The following is a 19,731-nucleotide window of genomic DNA, read 5'->3' as shown; positions in this document are numbered from 1 at the left end:
GATGTTGCTGGGAATGGAGGGTTTGAGTTATGGGGAGGGCTGATAGGTTGGCACTTCTCTCACTGGAGCATAGGAGGTTGAGGGGTGACCTTATAGGGGTTTATAAAATCATGTGGGGTATAGATAAGGTGAATGACAAAGGTCTTTTCCCTCAGGTGGGGGATTACAAGATTAGGGCATATATCTTTAAGGCGAGAGGAGAAAGATTTAAAAAAGACACGAGGGTGGTTCATGGGTGGAATGAACTTCCAGAGGAAGTGGTGGATGCAGGTACAGTTACAACGTTTAAAAGACATTTAGATAAGTACCAGAATAAGAAATGTTTGGAGGGATATGAGTTAAACACAGGCAAGTGGGACTAGTTCAGTTTGGGAACATGGTCAGTGTGGACTGGTTGGACTAAAGGGTCTGTTTCCGTGCTGTATGACTCTATGGCTTCATGCTAACACTCAATCCCTACAGTTACCATTATACTGGACAGAAATACATCATATTTTCCTTGATTAATTACAAAACCCTAATGCGAACAGAGTACTTAACAAAAACATATTGCAATTAGCAGAAAAAGAAAGGAATTATCATTTTGAATGCTAGAAGTTATTTGCAAACAAACCACTTCAACGCCAAAAAAAAACTCAGTTATGATTCCAGCTGATGATGAAACCTGTTTGATAGATCGTAAGTTTTAATTTTTGGTTTACTATGGAGGTCAAGCAATGTACATATATTAAGGAGGCTGAAAATATAGTAAGAAAGACACATGAATGTTTATGAAACAAAACAGAAACAAAATACATACTACACTGTACAAGAACTATTTGAACAATCTTGTTACAAACATCAGAAGTAAAGATTCATCCATCTTATCCCAGCAATACCATTACGGATATTCAAACCTCAGTGAGAGTCACCCCTATCTCGACACTAAAGCTTCTTTCTCTGCTGCCACAGCTGCCATCGGTTTCCTTTCAGCAAATTTCTGCACATTCACTCCATGCTATTTTAATTGTTTGCTAATCTCCCAGAAACTCTAACTCAATTCACTCATTACTGAACATGACTACAAATGGAGAACAAGAATTAGACAGTCAACCCCTCGGACCTGCTTCCCCACTTCAATAAAATTATGACTGATTTAATTGTAATCTCAAATCTGAATTCCCATCTTATCCTGATAACCTTCCACCCCTTCCTTCTCAGCAATCTGTCTATCACTGCCTTAAAAGTATTCGAGGAATCTGATTTCATCGCCTTTTTCAGGAAGACAGGTTTGAAAGACTCACGGCCCTCTGAAAAGAGTGACATCTAAAAATGCCACTGTACATTTCTACTCACTCAAGATTAAATGACATACACACCATATTTAGCAATGTATTTACCGTTTAGTACCCAAAAGGGAACCACCTTGACCTGTCCAGCCTCCAACGTCGCCCCACTTAATTTCTTTGATCTGAAGGAAGAAGAGAAAATGATGCCATTGTAATTTATTTTGTACTTCTTAAAACTGATTGTTATTTTTCTTGTTATCCATTTTTGACTACCTTGCCTTCAAACACTCCTATGCTAAGCAATACTCCCCAAAGTAAGACAGAACACTGAATCTGCTGGCATTCTTTCATCTTTGCTGCTTCGAAACTGTTTAGGAGCCAGTTACCAGCTGCATGAAATTGACCCAAGGCGGAACCGCCCTGTAAGCAAGTCACCAGGCCTCCACTCAGTGTTTACTCAGACTGACTTTTGGAACTTGCTTTGTTTGTTTTGTGGGTAATCCCAGGCATGAACATACATTCTATACTGCTGTAGCATATGAGATTATCAAATAACTCCCTGTGCGATTCTTCATCTGAAGTGCTTGTTAAGATAGACTGTTTTGGCTATCTAAAAATTATGGAGTCACTGGTTTGTGGCAATACTGCACGTATCAGTAAACCACTTCAGCTGCTCAAGCTCCCTCCTGGTTACACTGAGTCTGGAAGGTAATGAACTCATTCACAAGAAAATCAATTCACAAAATTAACTACCTCTTCATGCACCTGAAAGTATACTTTTAAAAAGTGCTTTATTTCATGTTCATTTAGCCATGACTGTTTCTTTTAAATAATAAACTGTGTGAAATGAGGCCATTTGTTGGCCTAATCGCCAACAACATTCCCAACCAAAGTCGTTACAGTAGTGAGACCCTTAAAGCATGCTGCATATAACTCTCGTTAATGAAACAATCCAACTCTAACTCAAAGACAATGATGAGTAATGTGCTTTAAATAGTGACCTCTTCTTTAGAAAATAGCTATTCATTCTTCACATAGCCGAGGATAGGTTCTAGGCTAACATTCAGGGTCGCATTCCAATTGAGTGTGGAGCTGAATAACAAAATTTCTATCAAATGTTAGATGGAAGCAAGAAATTGAGATGGAAACTTCTCTTATTGTTGAAATCACTTTCTCTTAACTGATCCACTTACAGCTCTGAGTAACAAAGATATTTCAATTCATTTAAAAAGCAGCAGTATCAAGCTGATCAAATCAAATGGGCTGGTTGTAAGACTGTTGTAAAAGGGAAGCAGCCATAATGCAAGTCTGTTGATCAGGTTAAAGTAAAAGCTCAAACTATTTTATGTCTCTCCAATTATTTGAAAGGGCAAGAGGATCTTTCTAGATATAAAGGAAAACTGCCAACTTTGCCTAAAGCAGTCTGCAACCTAATGATAATCTTTCTATTCGCACAGCTAAATAATTCATATTCTCAACACTGGGATGCGCTTGCTATTATTTGAAATATGTATCATTAACAATAGGATTCAGGACACCTTGGTATGGCATGACCAAGCACACAGCAGATTTCTATTCCAAAAATATATCCCAAGTCCAAACTTAAACCAAAACTTATTCTGCATCAACATGAATTTCTTCTCCAGCACCGAACTAATGTTGCAGCTTTTTGTGTGAGATTTTTAATTTAGCGTACATTTGCACTCAGAGCATGTTTCTTGTCACTTTGCTCTTATTATGCTGGTATCTTTAGCATAGAGGTTATGTAATTCCCTTCCCTCAACAGGGTTAGGGCATTAAAAATACAAAAAAAAGTATAGAAGTGAAGTCACCAGACTGAGTAAAGATAGCGGTCTCCTTACCTAACACCAGAAAACCCACTAGGATCTTATAATAATCCTGAAGTTGCCATTTGAAAGTCAGCCGTAAAATCACCACATTTATTCAACTCCATTTCACTCTTTGCTAATGTGAAATCTTAAACTATAGGCAGGTAAAAATTGGAACTCGCGCCATTGATTTTGACAGGTGCAAAACAGGTACAAGGTTTAATTTGGGTACCTATAATTCCAAGCACATCCAAAAGAAGTCTGATGAAAAAGTGGGCCAAGTGATCTTTCTGGCATACCTGGTGGTCATGCAGAATGGTCGATTAGGTCCTCTCAAACGCAAATGAAGTATTTAAACACCACTTTTGGCATCTTCGCCAAGATTCAATATTACAGAGTGGAATTGTACATTGGTTTATGTGCGATTGCCAACAAAAGGTCAGCTCTTATAGAAAGCAAATCATTGTTGTAAAGGCAGGAGGAGCAGAGTGCTCTCCAGACTTCAAACTGGTTAAAAACTTGAGACACAAGTAGTAGTGTTAGGGATCTCTACTTAATACGAGAATCAGAATAAATTTTATTTCCAGCCTCTGAGTTTGCATTCCAACCCAATGTAAGCACCAGCACATGAATTAATTCACACTTAATAATTAAAGAGTAAATGCTTGACCTTATTTTCAAACATTATAAGATAATTATAGAATCCCTACAGTGCAGATAGAGGCCCCATGGCCCATTGAGTCTGCAGAGACCCTCTGAAGAGTAACCCACCCAGATATCCCCGGCTATTCCATCTAGTCTGTACATCCCTGGACACTACACAGCAATTTAGGCACGGCCAATCCACCTTACCAGCACATCTTTGGACTGTGGGAGGAAACTGAAGCACCCGGAGGAAACCCACGCAGGCACAGGAAGAAGCAGGCACAGGAAGAAGATTCAAACGCCACACAGACAGTTATCTAAGGCTGGAATCAAACCTAGGTCCCTGGAACTGTGAAGCAGAAGTGCTATCCCCAATGGGCAACCATGCCAATTGTCAATAAGGCCAAGCTATTTTCGATTTATTTTATTATTCATATCAAATTTCTTCTGACCTCCCTATTTCACCACATGAGCAACCAGATCCTACACAATACCAATGCTTCTTTGAAAGAAACTTCTAGGGAATACAGAAATAGGGACAGATGACTTATCCATCTACACCCAGTACTGGGTGTGCAAACTCATTCTTTATCACTCCAATATAAAACGCCTCGTTTCTCTGAAATGCAGCATCTACATTGCACCATACAATGCCCAATTTTAAGTTTTGATTTTCCCACTGAGGTATAGCAAGATAAGAGTCAGATGTTTTTATGTCAAGGAAATGGACCTTGGGAGTTGGGAACTTTCCAACTCCACCATGCTCCATCATCCTGGAGAAATCCACATGCTTGATGCTCTTGTTGGGAAGGCAGACATGAGCTGGAGACAAGGTTAGAATTGCTGCTTTAATTGACAAGGGCATTGGCTCAGATCTAATCAGGATTGTTAGAATAATTAAACTCTACTTTCAAACCCAAATGCTCAAATAATAATTATAAACTATGAAACTTCATATCAATAAAATAAGCAGCTGCTTCAGGTATTGTCAGTCTGATTAAAAAATTTGAAGATATAGCCACTGGAGCTGATGGGGTACTGACATTGGTGTCCCCTCAGTAGCTCAAAATCATTTAGTGCATAGTCACATGTTTACATGCTTACCCAAAAATGAGAGATACCAGTTATTTTCTTCAGAATGTAGACAAAACAATTCATTTTCTCGTCTACCTTCTTTAAAAATATTGTCGGTGCCCATTTCAAATACAGGAAACAACACGTTTAGACAAGTTAAGTTCAGACAATGAGTTAACTCACCTGTCCCTTTATAAAACCCTCAAATCCATCAGAAACTGCAAGCATTGTGTGACCTTGGGAGATGCCAGTTCTCACGGCAGAGCGAACAGCTGCATTCATGCCAGCTGCTGGGGCACCCACGTTAAGGACTGCCACATTGAATTTGCTCTGAGGGTGAAAGGAGAGGGAAATACAGATCAACATACAATGTGATTAGGTGTACTCAGTCATGTTACAGATGAAACAAACCATTTTACAATATTATGAGGTATTTACATCACATGGTGCATACCAGTGTTCATACTCCTTAGAAGCTTTCTTCCACCATCTTTCATCTAACCCCATCAACACATCTTTCTGTTCCTTTCTTCATAGTGAGCTCATCCAACTTCCCTTAAAATGCCCCAATTTGCCTCATTTACTCTTCATGGTATCATATCTCACATTCTAACCACTTTCTGGGTAAGGAAGCTTCTTCCAAAATTTCCATTTGATTTCTGAGAGACTACTGCATGGGTTTTGTTCTTACCACACATGGGAAACCTTCTCTGTGTCTACATTGCAAAAAAATTTTCATAATTTTATAGACAAGTAGGTCAGCCTCTCCTTTTATCACTGTCACCACCCAACCCCATGTCATCTGCCCAACTCCACACTTCTAGTATCATGCTTATAAATTTCCTTTGCACCTTCTCCAGTGCTTCTAAATCTCCTATGTAATGACAGCGAACAGAACGGTACAAAATGCTCAAGTGGTGGTCTGACCAAGATTCAGTATAAGTTTAGCCCAAATTATTTATATTTCACTTTCATTCTTCGAGACATAATTTCTAAAATTGTGAAAGTCTAGCACTCCATAAAGTTAGCCTCTTTTAAAGAAGACACGTGTTGCAGTTAGAACAGGTTTTGGAAATTAATGAAAATGTGATCTTGATTTTTTAAATTGATTCATGGGATGTGGGCTGGGTCACTATTTCATGCCCATCCCTAAATGCCCTTAAGAAAGTGGTGGTGAACTGCCTTCTTGAGCCACTACAGTTCATGGAAGGGTTGGTACACCAACACTCCATTCCTTTATGGTTTGATACATCTGAGGGGCTGTTTAGGTAACTTCAGAGAGCAGATAAACATCAACCATGTTGATGTGGATCTGGAGTCACAAGCAGACCAGATCAGGTAAGGATGGCAGATTTCCTTCCAAAAGGATATTAGCAAACCAGGCTGCATTTTTTATGACAATCAACAAAGGATGGATGGTCACCATTAGTGGGACAAGGATTTAATTCCAGATTAATTAACTGAATTCAAATTCCACCAGTTGCCACACTGTGGTGGGATATAACCCAGTGATGATATTACTAGCCATTAAGTCCCAATTAAATGGGGAATGCAGACAAATGGGGCTCCAAGATTGCCCATCCCACCAGATTCCTAGGTTCGTGAGGTGGAGAGGAACTAAGAAGTCAGTTATTCATGAGGAGAGGTGGAGCATGATAGTAGGATATGTTCCGGACAAGCACTGCAAAGACAGGAAAATTAGAGTGCCCTGACATTTACTACCAGGAATCTAATTTCAAGGATACGAGGTGGTAGTACAATCAGCTCAATGACCTCATACAAATGGTCAACTTCTTTGAAATGCCATGGCAAATCAACTGCACTACTAACCTCAGCCCCTGCTCCATTGAACCACATCCCCATCCCTTACCATGTAATAAATCATGATTCATACCCAATATTCGCTCACCCTCACAGACTCAGTATTGGACAAGGTGGTGCAGAACTCGAGGTATCAGCATTTAAAAGTCACAGGATAGCCAATTGCTACATGTCTCCCCCAAGTGGAGGAGATAGTAGTTGTTATCACAGGAGCTGCCATGGCTGTGGATGACATGCATTCCTCAAGAGCCTGCCAACAGTGTGTTGTTGCCTGTCCTAATGCTCCTACACAATGGTATTCCAGTGGCTGCAGTATGGCTAGTAGAAGGCTGTGGAGCATCATTGTGGAAAACTGTCAATGTTCTTGCAGGATAGCCTTCAGTCGCTTTGACGTGAAAGCATGAAACCATCACACCTATTCTGCCTTCTCATGGTCCACGTAACCATCATCTCCCAATCTCCTCTCATTTTCAAGCTGCAGATGGCATAGGAATGCATCATTTGCTGTCTTTCCCTCCCCTCAACACACCTTATCCTTTTATCTTCATCCCTTCAGATAGCCAAGAACTACAACCTGTGCAGGTTGGCATTGGAAGAGCAGGAAAGCCATACGATATAGCAACAGAATTAGGCCATTCTACCCATTGAGTCTGCTCCACCATTTGATCATAGCTGACATGTTTTTCAACACCATTCTCCTGCTTTCTCGCTGTAAGCCGTTATCCCCTTATCAATCAAGAACCTATTTATCTTTGTTTTAAGTACAGTGACCTGGTCTCTACAGCCCTCTGCAGCAATGAGTTCCACAGATTCACCACTCTCTGGCTGAAGAAATTCCTCCTCATCTCAGCTCTAAAGGGTCATCCTTTCATTCTGAGGCTGTGCCCTCGGGTGCTAGTCTCTCCTACTAATGAAAACATCTTCTCCACATCCACTCTATCCAGGCCACTTAGTATTCTCTCAGTTTCAATGAGACCACTCTCCTCATAGAATCATACAGCGTAGAAAAAGCCCTTCAGCCCATCGAGTTTGCACCAACATAACTACCACTAAAGGTGTGCTAATTCCTCCTTCCTGCACTTGTCCCATATCCCTGAATGTCATGACCTCGCAAGTGCTCATCCAAATATTTTTTACAGGTTGTAAGGTTTCCAGTCTCAACTACCTTCCCAGGCAGTGCATTCCAGATTCCCACCACCCACTGTCCCTTCTAAATTTCCTGCCCTTTACCCTAAAACTACGCCTTTTTGTGATTGACTCCTCAACCAAGGGGAACAGCTGCTGTCTATCCACACTGTCCATACTTCTCATAATCTTATACACCTCAACCATGGCCCCCCTCAGTCTTTGCTATTCTAAAGAAAACAATCCAAGCCTATCTAGTCTCTCCTTATAGCTCAATCTCTCCATTCCAGGCAACTTCCTACTGAACTTCCTCTGTACCCACTCTAATGCTATCACATCCTTCCTGTAGTGAAGTGACCAGAACTGCACACAGTACTCCAGCTGTAGCCCAACAACGCTCTGTACAACTCCAACATTACCTCCTTGCTCTTATACTCTATGCCACGACTGATGAAAGCAAGTGTCCCAAATGCATTCTTAACTATCCTATTCATGTGCTCTGCTGACTTCAGGGATCTGTGAATAATTACCCCGAGATCCTTCTGTTCCTCTAAGCTACCCAGTGTCCTGCTATTCATTGAATACTCCCTCATCTTGTTTCTTCGGCCAAGTTGCATCACCTTGCATTAGTTTCCCTACCACTGACATGAGATTCACTGGTCTGTAATTTCCGGGTTTGACCTGCTAACGGTTGCCATTCACAGATTTTTTTTTTCCCCGAACCCAATCAATACCCTTTGTCTGCCAAATTGCAATCCTCCATCTCTGACTCCATCCCCAATTATCGTATACTCCCCAGCACCTCCCGCAACAACCCAGCATATGTATCAACCTTTTCCTAGCTATTATCTGTTCTGAAGAAGAGTCTCTGGACCTGAAACATTAACTTCCCTTTCTCTCCACTAATGCTGCCAGGCCTGCTAAGTTTCTCCAGCTATGTCTGTTTTCGTTATTACTTTGTCAACTTTGATTTAAACCAAATTGTGCTTTGATTATGTCAAAAAGAATTGTTATAATCAGGAGCAGTGTATACTGGCCACAGATTTTGGCCCTGCTCCCAAGGACATCCAGCTGTGTTTTGACTGGATATTGTTTTGCCCCCAGATGTTTATGCCCAAGTACCTCTTTTGCTGTTTAAAAAATGTATTGTCCTTATTGTACTGACCCTGGGACTACATGCTGGAATGACCTTACAATGCAATGGGATTTGATTAACAGACAGAAAGCATTTGAGAGACATTGTCACAGATAGGTGAACAATCTTAGCTTTATGAACAGATTTACAGATTCTGCCAAGTCTGAAAGAGATAAGGCACATGTTGTTTTCAGACTTTTTGTTTTGAGAAACAATGGATAGAAGACTCGAAAGGCTGGATTTGAGCCAGAAATTTGATTTAAAGGCATGCTGCTTCCAGAAGTCACTGCTGTAGCCAAGTGGTCAACAAGTCAACCACTGAAAATTACAGAGGAATGTGATATTAATGGACAGACTGACTAGAAAGCCATGCCTGTGTAAGGGTGTTATGAGACTTGTTCTGTGTTTTCCATAGGTTGTTTTCATTTTTTTTAAAGAGATGTGACTAATTTGAGTTATTTTATCATTCTGAATCACGAGAGCCCAATTTGGGGTCAATGCTTATGCTATAATAAGGTTGCATTTATTCCTTTGTTCCGATGTTGTACCTATATTGTATTTATATCTACATACATGAGGAGGCAATGGTCTAGTGGTATTATCACTGGACTATCAATCCAGACAAGAGCAAATTACTGCAGATGCTGTAGTCTGTACAGAAAACAAAAATTGCTGGAGATCACAGCGGGTCAGGTAGTATCCGTGGAGAGAGAGTAAGCTAACATTTTGAATCTGGTTGACTCTTCATCGGATCTGATTAAGAGTCATCTAGATTTGAAACGTTAGCTTGCTCTCTCTCTGTGGATGCTGCCTGACCTGCTGTGATCTCCAGCAATTTTTGTTTTCAGTGCTAATCCAGAGACCCAGCTAATGCTCTGCGAACTGGGATGCAAATCCTACCATGGCAGATGGTGGAATTTGAATTCAATTAAAAAAATCTGGAATTATGAGTCTAATAATGACATGAATCCATTGTCAATTGTTGGAAACCCCCATCTGGTTCACTAATGTCCTTTAGGGAAGGAAACTGCCACCCTTACCCGGTCTGGCCTACATGAGTCTCCAGGCCCACAGCAATGTGGTTGACCCTTAGCTGCCCTCTGGGGGATTAGGGATGGACAATAAGTGCTGGCCCAGCAAGGCACTTATCCCACGAATGAAAATAAAATTACTGGGGAGTTGGTGTCAGTCACTGGACTGGTAATCCAAAGTCCCAGGCTTTGAGGACATGGGTTCAAATCCCACTATGGCAGAAATTTGAATTTATTAAAATAAAACCTATAAATTGGTTCATAGTATGTATAAGAGAAGGGAGAATCAACAAGAGTATTATGTAACATTGAATGCAACATTCTTTTTCTTGTAAAAGAAGAGCATTGAGCCTTGTCCCTCATTGCTGTTGGACAGAAATCTCTAACCACGTAATATCTTCATTCTGTATCTTGGAGATCGATGCAGATATCCATGAAAAATATCAGATTGGACCAAAAATCACAACGGAGCAGGTGGAAAAAGCACTAAAATGAATTTTAATATTTTGTAATCAATGCAATCAGCAAAGTGCAAGAGAAAGCTGTTTGTTTTATTTCAGTCTCAACTCATATTTTCATTTAATTCACTGGAAGGGAAAAACTGTTCCAACCATAAAATGGGCTGCTTGCTGTCTGACCTGTTTTACATTATAATAAAGTCAAGGCCTTCTGCAAAGTGTCTACAGCTACAAATTATTACTCTCCACGTCTGTATTGCCATTTAGAAACATAATTCTTGTGATTGCCTCTGTGATTCTCAAATCAATGTGGACTTACGCGAGTCTGCTCGTTATCCGGTTTCTTGTGTACCAACAACTTATAAATCCTTAAATTGTTCTCAAAACTCCTGTTTATAAAAACAATAATACATAAATTAGCATAGACTAGAATTACATCTCAAGACAAGATATGAAAGTTTAGGCAATATTAATGACATTAATTATACAATAACTACGTTATGGTGTTGTGCATTAAAAATAATACATTATGCTAAGTATGGGGGTTGGTTAGCGATGCAGAGGGACACCAACAGCGTGGATTCAATGCCTATACTGGCTGAGGTTACCATGAAGGTCCCATCTTGCCCCTTACCTGAGGCATGGTGACCTTCAGGTTAAACTGCCACTAGCTCTCTCTCCCTGATGGGAGAACTGCCCTATGGTCTGCTGGAACTATGTCGATTTTACTTACTTACTTTATTGTACTAATTGAACAGAAAAAATCACTTTCCTGAATGTGGATAACATTTGAGCTAATTGACAAACAGATGCCATAAGTTCCAAAACTGATATAACACACCAACATTAACAGAATGAAACTTTTAAGATTAAGCCAACTAATCCATCTGATTTTATTAAGGTGCTATTTAGTAATTACTTAGTTTTGCACTCTTGACTATAGCCCAGACATCCCCACATGGTCTTTAGAATGCATATACTATGTTAAGAATTTATCACGTCAAAAATAATAACTGGCATTCATGAAGCATCTTTGGCATATTAAAAAAAATGCATTTTCTCAGAGCCTGATTGGATAATAATTGACAAATCTAAAAGGAAATATTAGAGACGGTAGTCACAATATTTAGCAAAGAAGTAGGTCATAAAGAGGTTCTGAAAGGTGCATGTACAGTTACAGGATAAATTTCAAAGTTTAAGACTCAGATGGCACCACTGTAGAACGTGGATCAAAGACAGTGGGTGATGGACAAGGAGGCAGATTACAAAAAGTGCAGTACTTTAAGGTTGTGGGAAGTTGTAGAGATACCAAGACACAAAGCCATGTGATGATCTGACCATCACCAATGAGAGACAATCTAACCACCGCTCCTTGACATTCAATGGTGTTACCATCACTGAATTCCCCACTATCAACATCCTGGGGGTTATTGACCAGAGACTCAACTGGACTCACCACATAAACATAATGGCTACAATAGCAGGCCGGAGGCTGGGAATACTGCAGCAAGTAACTCACCTCCTAACTTCTCAAAGCCTGTCCACTATCTTCAAGACACAAGCCAGGAGCATGATGGAATACTCCCCACTTGCCTGGATGAGTACAGCCCCAACAACACTCAAGAAGCTCGACACCATCCAGGACAAAGCAGCCTGCTTGATTCGCACTGCATCCACAAACCCCCACTCCCTCCACCACTGACGCTCAGTGGCAGCAGTGTGTACTATCTACAAGATGCACTGCAGAAATTCACCAAAGATGCCCACATCCCACAAATGAATAGAAAAAAAAGGTGAGAATTTCAAAATAAGGTAGATCGATAGTCAACGTGCGTCAGTGAGTACAGAATTTATGGGTTGAGTGAAAAATGATATGGGTTAGGATGCAAGCAGAAAAGTTCTGAACAAACTAAAATTTATAGACCTTAAAATCTAATCAGAAAAGCAATAGTAGACCGAGTCTGGAAGTAGCAAAAGCATGGGTGACCCAGAGCTGCCAGTTTTCATGTGGATATATGACTGGAAGCAAATCTCAGGGTCAAACAGGTGGCCAGACTTACAAACAGTTTTGTTGAGCCTGACATTGACTGGGGAGAATGACACAATTTGTGGCGAGAGAAGAGTGCGGTTTTCTTCGGTGGATCAGTATGCTATTCTTCGCCTTCGTTTTGCTGCAAACTTCAGATCCAAATGCTGCATTTTATTTTTGCAATAGTCTTTTGTCAATTTACAGTCTTCTACAGTACTCTATCTAGTGGTTATCACCTATGACCTGATATGATTTGTTTAACATCAGGAATATAAGAAGCAAGAGAAATCCATTCCAGGCAAGAACAACAAGAGCATTTATTCTCATTATCCTCTTTAACTACCAACAAGAAGTTGCAAACTAGCATTGGACAAGAGGCTTATTCCCCTTGGTAAATGACAGAAATGTGAATAATTCAACAAGCTTCTCACTATGTGTCAGAGTTTAGCCTGGGAGAAAAGTAAAATCTAACGCAGCTAAATGAAGTACAAATTAATGCAATGTTATTGGCAGGTGGCTATCATCAATTCATTTTAATTGCGCCACATTGACACTCAATAGGTAACGCACAAAATGAAACATTTCCCTGTGTTTTACAGACCTGCCAGCTGCCTTGCAGGCGGGCAAGAGGGGAAAAGAAACTTATCTTTGTGAAAGGGCAGCAGGGTGGCTCAATGGTTAACGCTACTTCACAGCGCCAGGGACCCAGGTTTGATTTCACTCCTGAGTGACTGTCTGTGTGAAGTTTGCACATTCTCCCTGTGTCTGCGCGGGTTTCCTCTGGGTGCTCCGATTTTCTCCCACAGTCCAAAGATCTTCCGATTAGATTAGCCTGTAAATTGGCTGTAGTGTCCAGGAATGTGTAAGTTAGGTGGGATAGCTAGGTTAATGTGGTGTTACAGGGATAGGGTGGGAGTTTGGGTCTGGGTGGGACGCTCCTCGGAGGGTTGGTATGGACTCGATGGCCGAATGGCCTCTTCCCGCACTGTAGTGATGCTGTGGAACACCTTCTGGAGGAACAGCAAGGTAAAGCCTCACCCAGTGTTTCAGCACATAAGCCAATAATTTGTGTCAATTGCTCAACCAATGAGAGAGGGATAAAAAAGGGCAAGAAATCAAAGAAATAAAAGAGAAATATCACACACCCAACAATGATAACATTTGATTTGGTATGTCCCAACATCTGTATTTTTAATAAATACAGAAAAATGTAATCTAAATATTAATGGAATTTATTCTGCACAGAACGACTGCATGCAAATAAACTTCGAAGGCAAGTTGTGCTGGACTTTTGACAAGGTTCCGCATGGTAGACTGGTTAGCAAGGTTAAGTCAGATGAAATACAGGGAGAACTAGCCAATTCAATACAAAAATTAGCTTGAAGGCAGGAGACAGAGGGTGGTGGTGGAGGGTTGCTTTTCAGACTGGAGGCCTGTGACTAGTGGTGTGCCACAGGGATCAGTGCTGGGTCCATTGCTTTTTGTCACTTATATGAATGATTTGGATGTGAACATAGGATGTATGGTTAGTAAGTTTGTATATGACACCAAAATTGGAGGTGTAGTGGACAGCGAAGAAGCTTACCTCAGAATATAATGGGACCTGGATCAGATGGGCTGATGGGCCAAGGAATGGAAGAAGTAGCTTAATCCAGATAAATGTGGGGTGCTACATTTTGGTAAGGGAAATCAGGGCAGGATTTATACATTTAATGGTAAGGTCTTGGGGAGTGTTGCTGAAGAAAGAGACCTTGGAATGCAGATTCATAGCTCCTTGAAAATAGAGTTGCAGGCAGACAGGGTAGTGACGATGGTGGTTTGGAATGTTTGTCTTTATTGGTAAGTGCATTGAGTTTAGGAGTTGGGAGGTCGTGTTGGGGCTGTACAGGACATTGATTAGGTCACGTTTGGAATACTACATTCAATTCTGGTCTCCTTGCTATAGGAAAGATGTTGTGAAACTTGAAAGGGTTCAGAAAAGATTTACAGGTTTGGAGGGTTTGAGCTATAATGAGAGGCTTAAATCGGTTGGGGCTATATTCCCTACATCATCGGACACTGAGGAGTGACATTATGGAAGTTTATAAAATTATGAGGGTCTTTTCCCCAGTGTAGGGGGAGTCCAAAACTAGAGGGCATAGGTTTAAGATGAGAAGAGAAAGATTTGAAAGGGACCCAAGGGGCAACCTTTTCATGCAAGTGTGATGTGTGAATGGAATGAACAACCAGAGGAAGTGGTGGAGGCTGGTACAATGACAACATTTAAAAGGTATCTGGATGGGTATATGAATAGGAAGGGTTCAGTGAGATATGAGCTAAATTCTGGCAAATGGACTAAATTTATTTAGGATATGTGGTCGACATGGATGACGTGGACGAAAGGATCTGTTTCTGTGCTGTACATCTCTATGTCTCTATGATTTTATGATCACTTTAATGATCACTTCCTGTTCTTGTTGAATATAAAAAGTTGTTGATCTTGAAACCGGCAATACTGGCATTACGTCAGATTTTCACTCTTGATGGACTGTGTGATCCTCCTGCTCTGCATGCTTCCAGCAAACTTTCACATGAACCAACATCTTTACTACTAGGAATTTTGGCACAATTCAGCCTAAAAGTGTGCACGAGCATAGTGGGCGTTATTGCGAAGTAACGATGGACATTAATGATGCCAATTTCACACTGCAGTCTCCTTACCTGCCTCGCAGTTTCACTGCTGCATCAAACCTCCCTTCATCCATGGCTTTTTGGACTTCTTGCGTCTAACGTCATATTTTAAGAGAATAAAATGTAGAAGTTACAAAGTCTAAACAATTAGTATTACAATTATGATTACTACAATGATGGCAATTTGCATTTATCTTGTAAAAGTTTTCAAGGTCATTGACAGATGCAATAATACAATAGGATTAGAAGATTACAATAAAAAAAATTCGAAAATTACAATAAGATTAGAGCCACACAAGGATGGATGACCAAAAGCATGGCCAAAGAATGAATGTCTTAAAGGAGGTAAGTTTGATATCGAGGCAGAGGGGTTTAGGGAGGAAACTCCAGCCATTGTACCATGGCAGCTGAGGGCATATGGAGTAATTAAACTTGACAGTCGAGAGCCCAATGTTGGGGGAGAGCTGCAGGATGTCTAAGAGGCTAATAAACCAGAGGCATTGACAGAGGTAAAGAGGAGCAAGGCTGTAGATTGGGACAAGGATTTTAGAATTGAAGCACTGATCAAACATCAGCTAATGTAGGTCAACAAGAACAGGAGCACAAGCTGAACCAAGCTTGTTGTGAATTAAGACACGTGACACAGAGATTTAGATGACCTCAAGTTTATGTAGCAGCCTGTTACATAATCCGGATGCAACAAAGACTTGGGTAAGTCTTTCAGCTGCGATGAGCAGCTGAAAGTCAGGGATAAAATCATTGGCTACAGAACAGAGGCAGGGACTGCAAACAATGATTTTCATCTTTCTGATACTCAGTTGGAGAATGTTTCCATTCAGCCAGTCCAGGACATTAGGGAAGAAATTTAGAGACGAATGAAATGGTCAAGAGGGCCGATGGTGAGGTAAAACTAAGTATCATCAGCATATATGTGGAATCTGACACAGTTTTTCAGATGATGTCACTGAGGGAAAACCAGAATGACCCAGGGACAAGATTTTTTTTTGGTGGGAAGGTTGGTGAGGTCAACATGGAACAGTTGGGAAATGGGAAGTGAAGTTATTGCAAGTGTTGCTGTGGCTGTGATTTAATGTGTAAGAGTGAAACCAAAGCAAAGGAACTTCCACCTAGCTAGACATGTCAGAGAAAAAGCACGAGAGGTGAATGGTATGGTGAGCTGTGTCAAAGTCTGTAAGATGATCGAGAAAATTGAAAAGGGACAGTTTAATCACAGTCATAAAATAATGTTACTTGCAACTTTACTATGAGTCATTTCAATATTGTGGCAAGGCTGAAAATCAAATTGAAGGAATTCAACACAGAGTTGAGGGAAAATGAGTATAGAATTAGAGGTTAAAGGAATTAAGAAGAAAAAGAAGTTGAGAGAGAGAGCAGGAGTTTACAAGGACATGAGGATCAGGGTTTTTTTTATATGAGTGATGACAGCACAGTTAAAAGGATGGGGGGGGAAGTGCAGTATCTGAGGAGAAGGAACTATTCATATGAGCTAACATGAGGTTCAGAAAGGGACATTTAGCAGTCAAGGGCTTCATTGGAATAGAAGCAAGAAAATAGGCATTAGGAGTCATGGATACAACAAGATCAGATAGTGAAACAAAAACGAAGTTGCTGGAAAAACTCAGCAGGTCAGGCAGAACCTGTGAAGAAAAAGAACAGAGTTAACGTTTCGGGTCTGGTGACCCTTCCTCAGAACTCAGAACTTATCAGATAGTGAAAGGTAGGATATGGAATGGAAACTGATGAATTCTGGACTAGGACAGTGGGGAACAAATCGGCAAATGTGACCAGATGAAGAAGGAAAATGACAGGGAGTAGCAGGGGCAGCTGAATGAATGGACTCAATCTCTGGGGCAAAAGAAGTCCCCAACTTCTGCATGCTTCTTTGTTACAGCTAAGATTGCAGGAGGAGGGAAGGATGGTGCAATGAAATAGATGATGGATCCCTGGGTGATGTTTCAACTGTGAGCACTTCTAGCAATACAGCAAGAGTCAATAATAGCTCATATAAGGCTTAATGTGGTGCAGCCAGACCTGGAAACAAATGGTTAAACCAGTTGCCTGCCAATGATTTTCAAACTAACGTAAGTGGACAAACAAGAGAATTGACAAGGAAGAGAGGAGGTAATATTTTAAACAGGGATAAAGACACTAATGTGTTGAAGAGGATTCTTAGGTTCTTGATTGGTAAGGAATCAAGGATTACAGGGAGAAGGGAGGAAAATAGGGTTGAGAAACATATCAGCCATGATCAAATGATGCAGCAGACTCGAAGGGCTGAATAGCCTAATTCTATTCTTATATCCTATGGTCTTGTAGGATCAGATTATGCAAACAAGTAACAGCAGAAATTAATTTTCCAAGGTTAGACATTAAAAGGAGAAGGGATTTTTGGGATTGGGGGGAGTTGGGGACTAGGGAAAATATGGGTAGGGAGCAATACAGGAAAGTGATCACAGATTGCCTCATCACTGCCAGTTACAATAGAGTTAGGAAGGCCCTGCAAGATGGAAAGATTGAAGGAGTGCCCATGAATAATGGTAGGAAAATTTATACAATAGGATGAGTCTTTGGGGCTAAAGAGAGTTTGAGGGAGTGGCAGCAACGCAATTTGAGATGAGAAACTGTAATCACTGAGGACGAGAAGTGACTCAATGTGGAAGCTGAGGGAGAAAAGCCAAGAAAATATCTGAACATGAAACTTGGTGTGATGCTCAGGCAAGCAGATCTTAACTGAGAGGCACGAGGAGTGAAACGAAAGGAGATGCTCAAAGGAGAAGTTGCTAGGAGTATGGTGATCAATGTGTGGCTTAGAGATAAAGGCTACATCACCACCGCAGGGATTAATGCAGAGCAACCGGTGCAAGTTATATCCAGAATTCACGAATGGGAAGTGTCATCAGTCCGCAGCCATGACTGCAGCATGAGCACAAGACACATGAGATCATCTACATCAGGCTATAATCTTTTCCTTTACAAATTGAAATGTGCTTTAAAAATTCTGAGAAATGTTCCTTTTTAGTATCAATTCACCTCTCATGTCAAATATAAATGAAAAGTTTTCTTCCTGTGCTAAATTGGTGCTTAGGTTTTCTTTAAAAGAAACTACTAAAGTCAGCAACAAAGCTACTAATTTCCTATAACATCAAGTTTTTTTCTTAAAGCTTGGGTGAGTTGGGAAAAATATGGATGCTAGTGCCCTGGGTAATGTTGTAGAACAGCGAGCTAAGGGTTCAGGTGCATAATTCTTTGAAATTTGCATCACAGGTAGACAGGGTGGTTAAAAAAGCATTTAGCATGCTTGTCTTCATTGCTCAGACCCTTGAGTGTAGGAGTTAGGATGTCATGTTGAGGTCGTACAGGACGTTGGTGAGGTCTCTTCTGGAATACTGTGTGCAATTCTGGTCACCATGTTATATAAAGGATATCATTAAACTTCAGACGGTTCAGAAAAGATTTACCAGGATGTTGCCAGGAATAGTGGGTTTGAGACACAAAAATAGACTGAAAGACTGCATGAAGGAAGTTAAGGGGTGACCTTATTGAGGTAAATAAAATCATGAAGGGCATAGATAAGGTGAATGACAAGAGTCTTTCTCCTAGGCTGGGGGTGTTCAAAATTGGAGGGCATATTTTTAAGGTGAGAGGAGAAAGATTTTAAAAGGACATGAGGGGAAACTTTCTTGTACAGACAGTGGTTCATGTGTGGAATAAACTGCCAGAGAAAGTGATAGATGCAGGTATAGTTACAGACATTTGGATAAGTTCATGAATAGGTAAGGTTTGGAGGGATATGGGCCAAGCGCAGGCAGGTGGAACTAGGTTAGTTTGGGATAATGGTCTGCATCGACCGAAGGGCTTGTTTCCATGCTGTGTGACTCTGACTCTGACTCCAAGAACTGAAATCCAGAGGTGAGCTGATAGTGACTGCCCTTACTGATCCAAAAGCTTCATTTAATGCTGACCCTCGACTTACCAGAGAAGGTCCATTTCCTTTGGATTGATAGTTCAGCATCACAACCACAGCACAATACCAAATTATTCACTGCTCCCTAGCAACGTTCTTTATTTATACCGTTGACACATAAATTGTCTTCACAATAGTCTTGGCCAGCAGCCTGACTGACACTAGAGTAAAATCTACAGCCATCAAGGCTGCAGATTGAGTAATCAATTTTATGGGCAATTTTGGTCATTTCTTTGTGCACATTTGTCTAATTTGTATGGTAAATATTTAAGGTGTAAAGTAAAATAAGGGAAATTAAAATGAAGTTCTCTAAATGATTTAACTGCTTTCCTGAGCAGATTGATCAATTAAAATTAAACACTATAACTGCTAAATGTTCTGCTGTTACTTTCTTAATATTACCTACCAACAGATCTTAACCAATATTTAACTGAAATGGAAATGAAGTAAGTATTCAGTCAGTAATCACTATCTACTCCAAACTACCCACCTCCACTGTGAATGAGTGCAATATTCTCAGAAGGACAAGGGCCACAGGTATTTGGGATATCACAAACTGCAAATTCCCTTTCAAGTCAGACATCATTGGACACTCTAAAGGTTATCCTAGTGCTTTTTCTTCACCATCACTGGGTCAAAACCCTTAAACTCCTTCTGTAAC

General features: G+C 40.6%; 1 protein-coding gene across 5 annotated transcripts in view; it reads right to left on the bottom strand.

Annotated features, from left to right (window-relative positions):
* pfkpa (phosphofructokinase, platelet a) overlaps positions 1 to 19,731 on the bottom strand; it is a 107,352-nt gene that overhangs the window by 37,450 nt on the left and 50,171 nt on the right. For all 5 annotated transcript variants that reach the window (XM_048614710.1, XM_048614726.1, XM_048614736.1 and 2 more), the window contains 4 exons: positions 15,116 to 15,180; positions 10,706 to 10,775; positions 5,000 to 5,146; positions 1,380 to 1,450 (listed from right to left, as the gene is read on the bottom strand). In XM_048614710.1, the coding sequence (XP_048470667.1) occupies positions 1,380 to 1,450; positions 5,000 to 5,146; positions 10,706 to 10,775; positions 15,116 to 15,180 (353 nt within the window). The remainder of the gene's footprint in view (positions 1 to 1,379; positions 1,451 to 4,999; positions 5,147 to 10,705; positions 10,776 to 15,115; positions 15,181 to 19,731) is intronic.

The sequence above is a fragment of the Rhincodon typus genome, chromosome 2, assembly GCF_021869965.1.
Source record: "Rhincodon typus isolate 14 chromosome 2, sRhiTyp1.1, whole genome shotgun sequence".
In the NCBI taxonomy this organism is placed as follows: domain Eukaryota; kingdom Metazoa; phylum Chordata; class Chondrichthyes; order Orectolobiformes; family Rhincodontidae; genus Rhincodon; species Rhincodon typus.
Note: the sequence above shows the minus strand (reverse complement) of the source record. Positions and strands in the feature narration are given on the sequence as shown.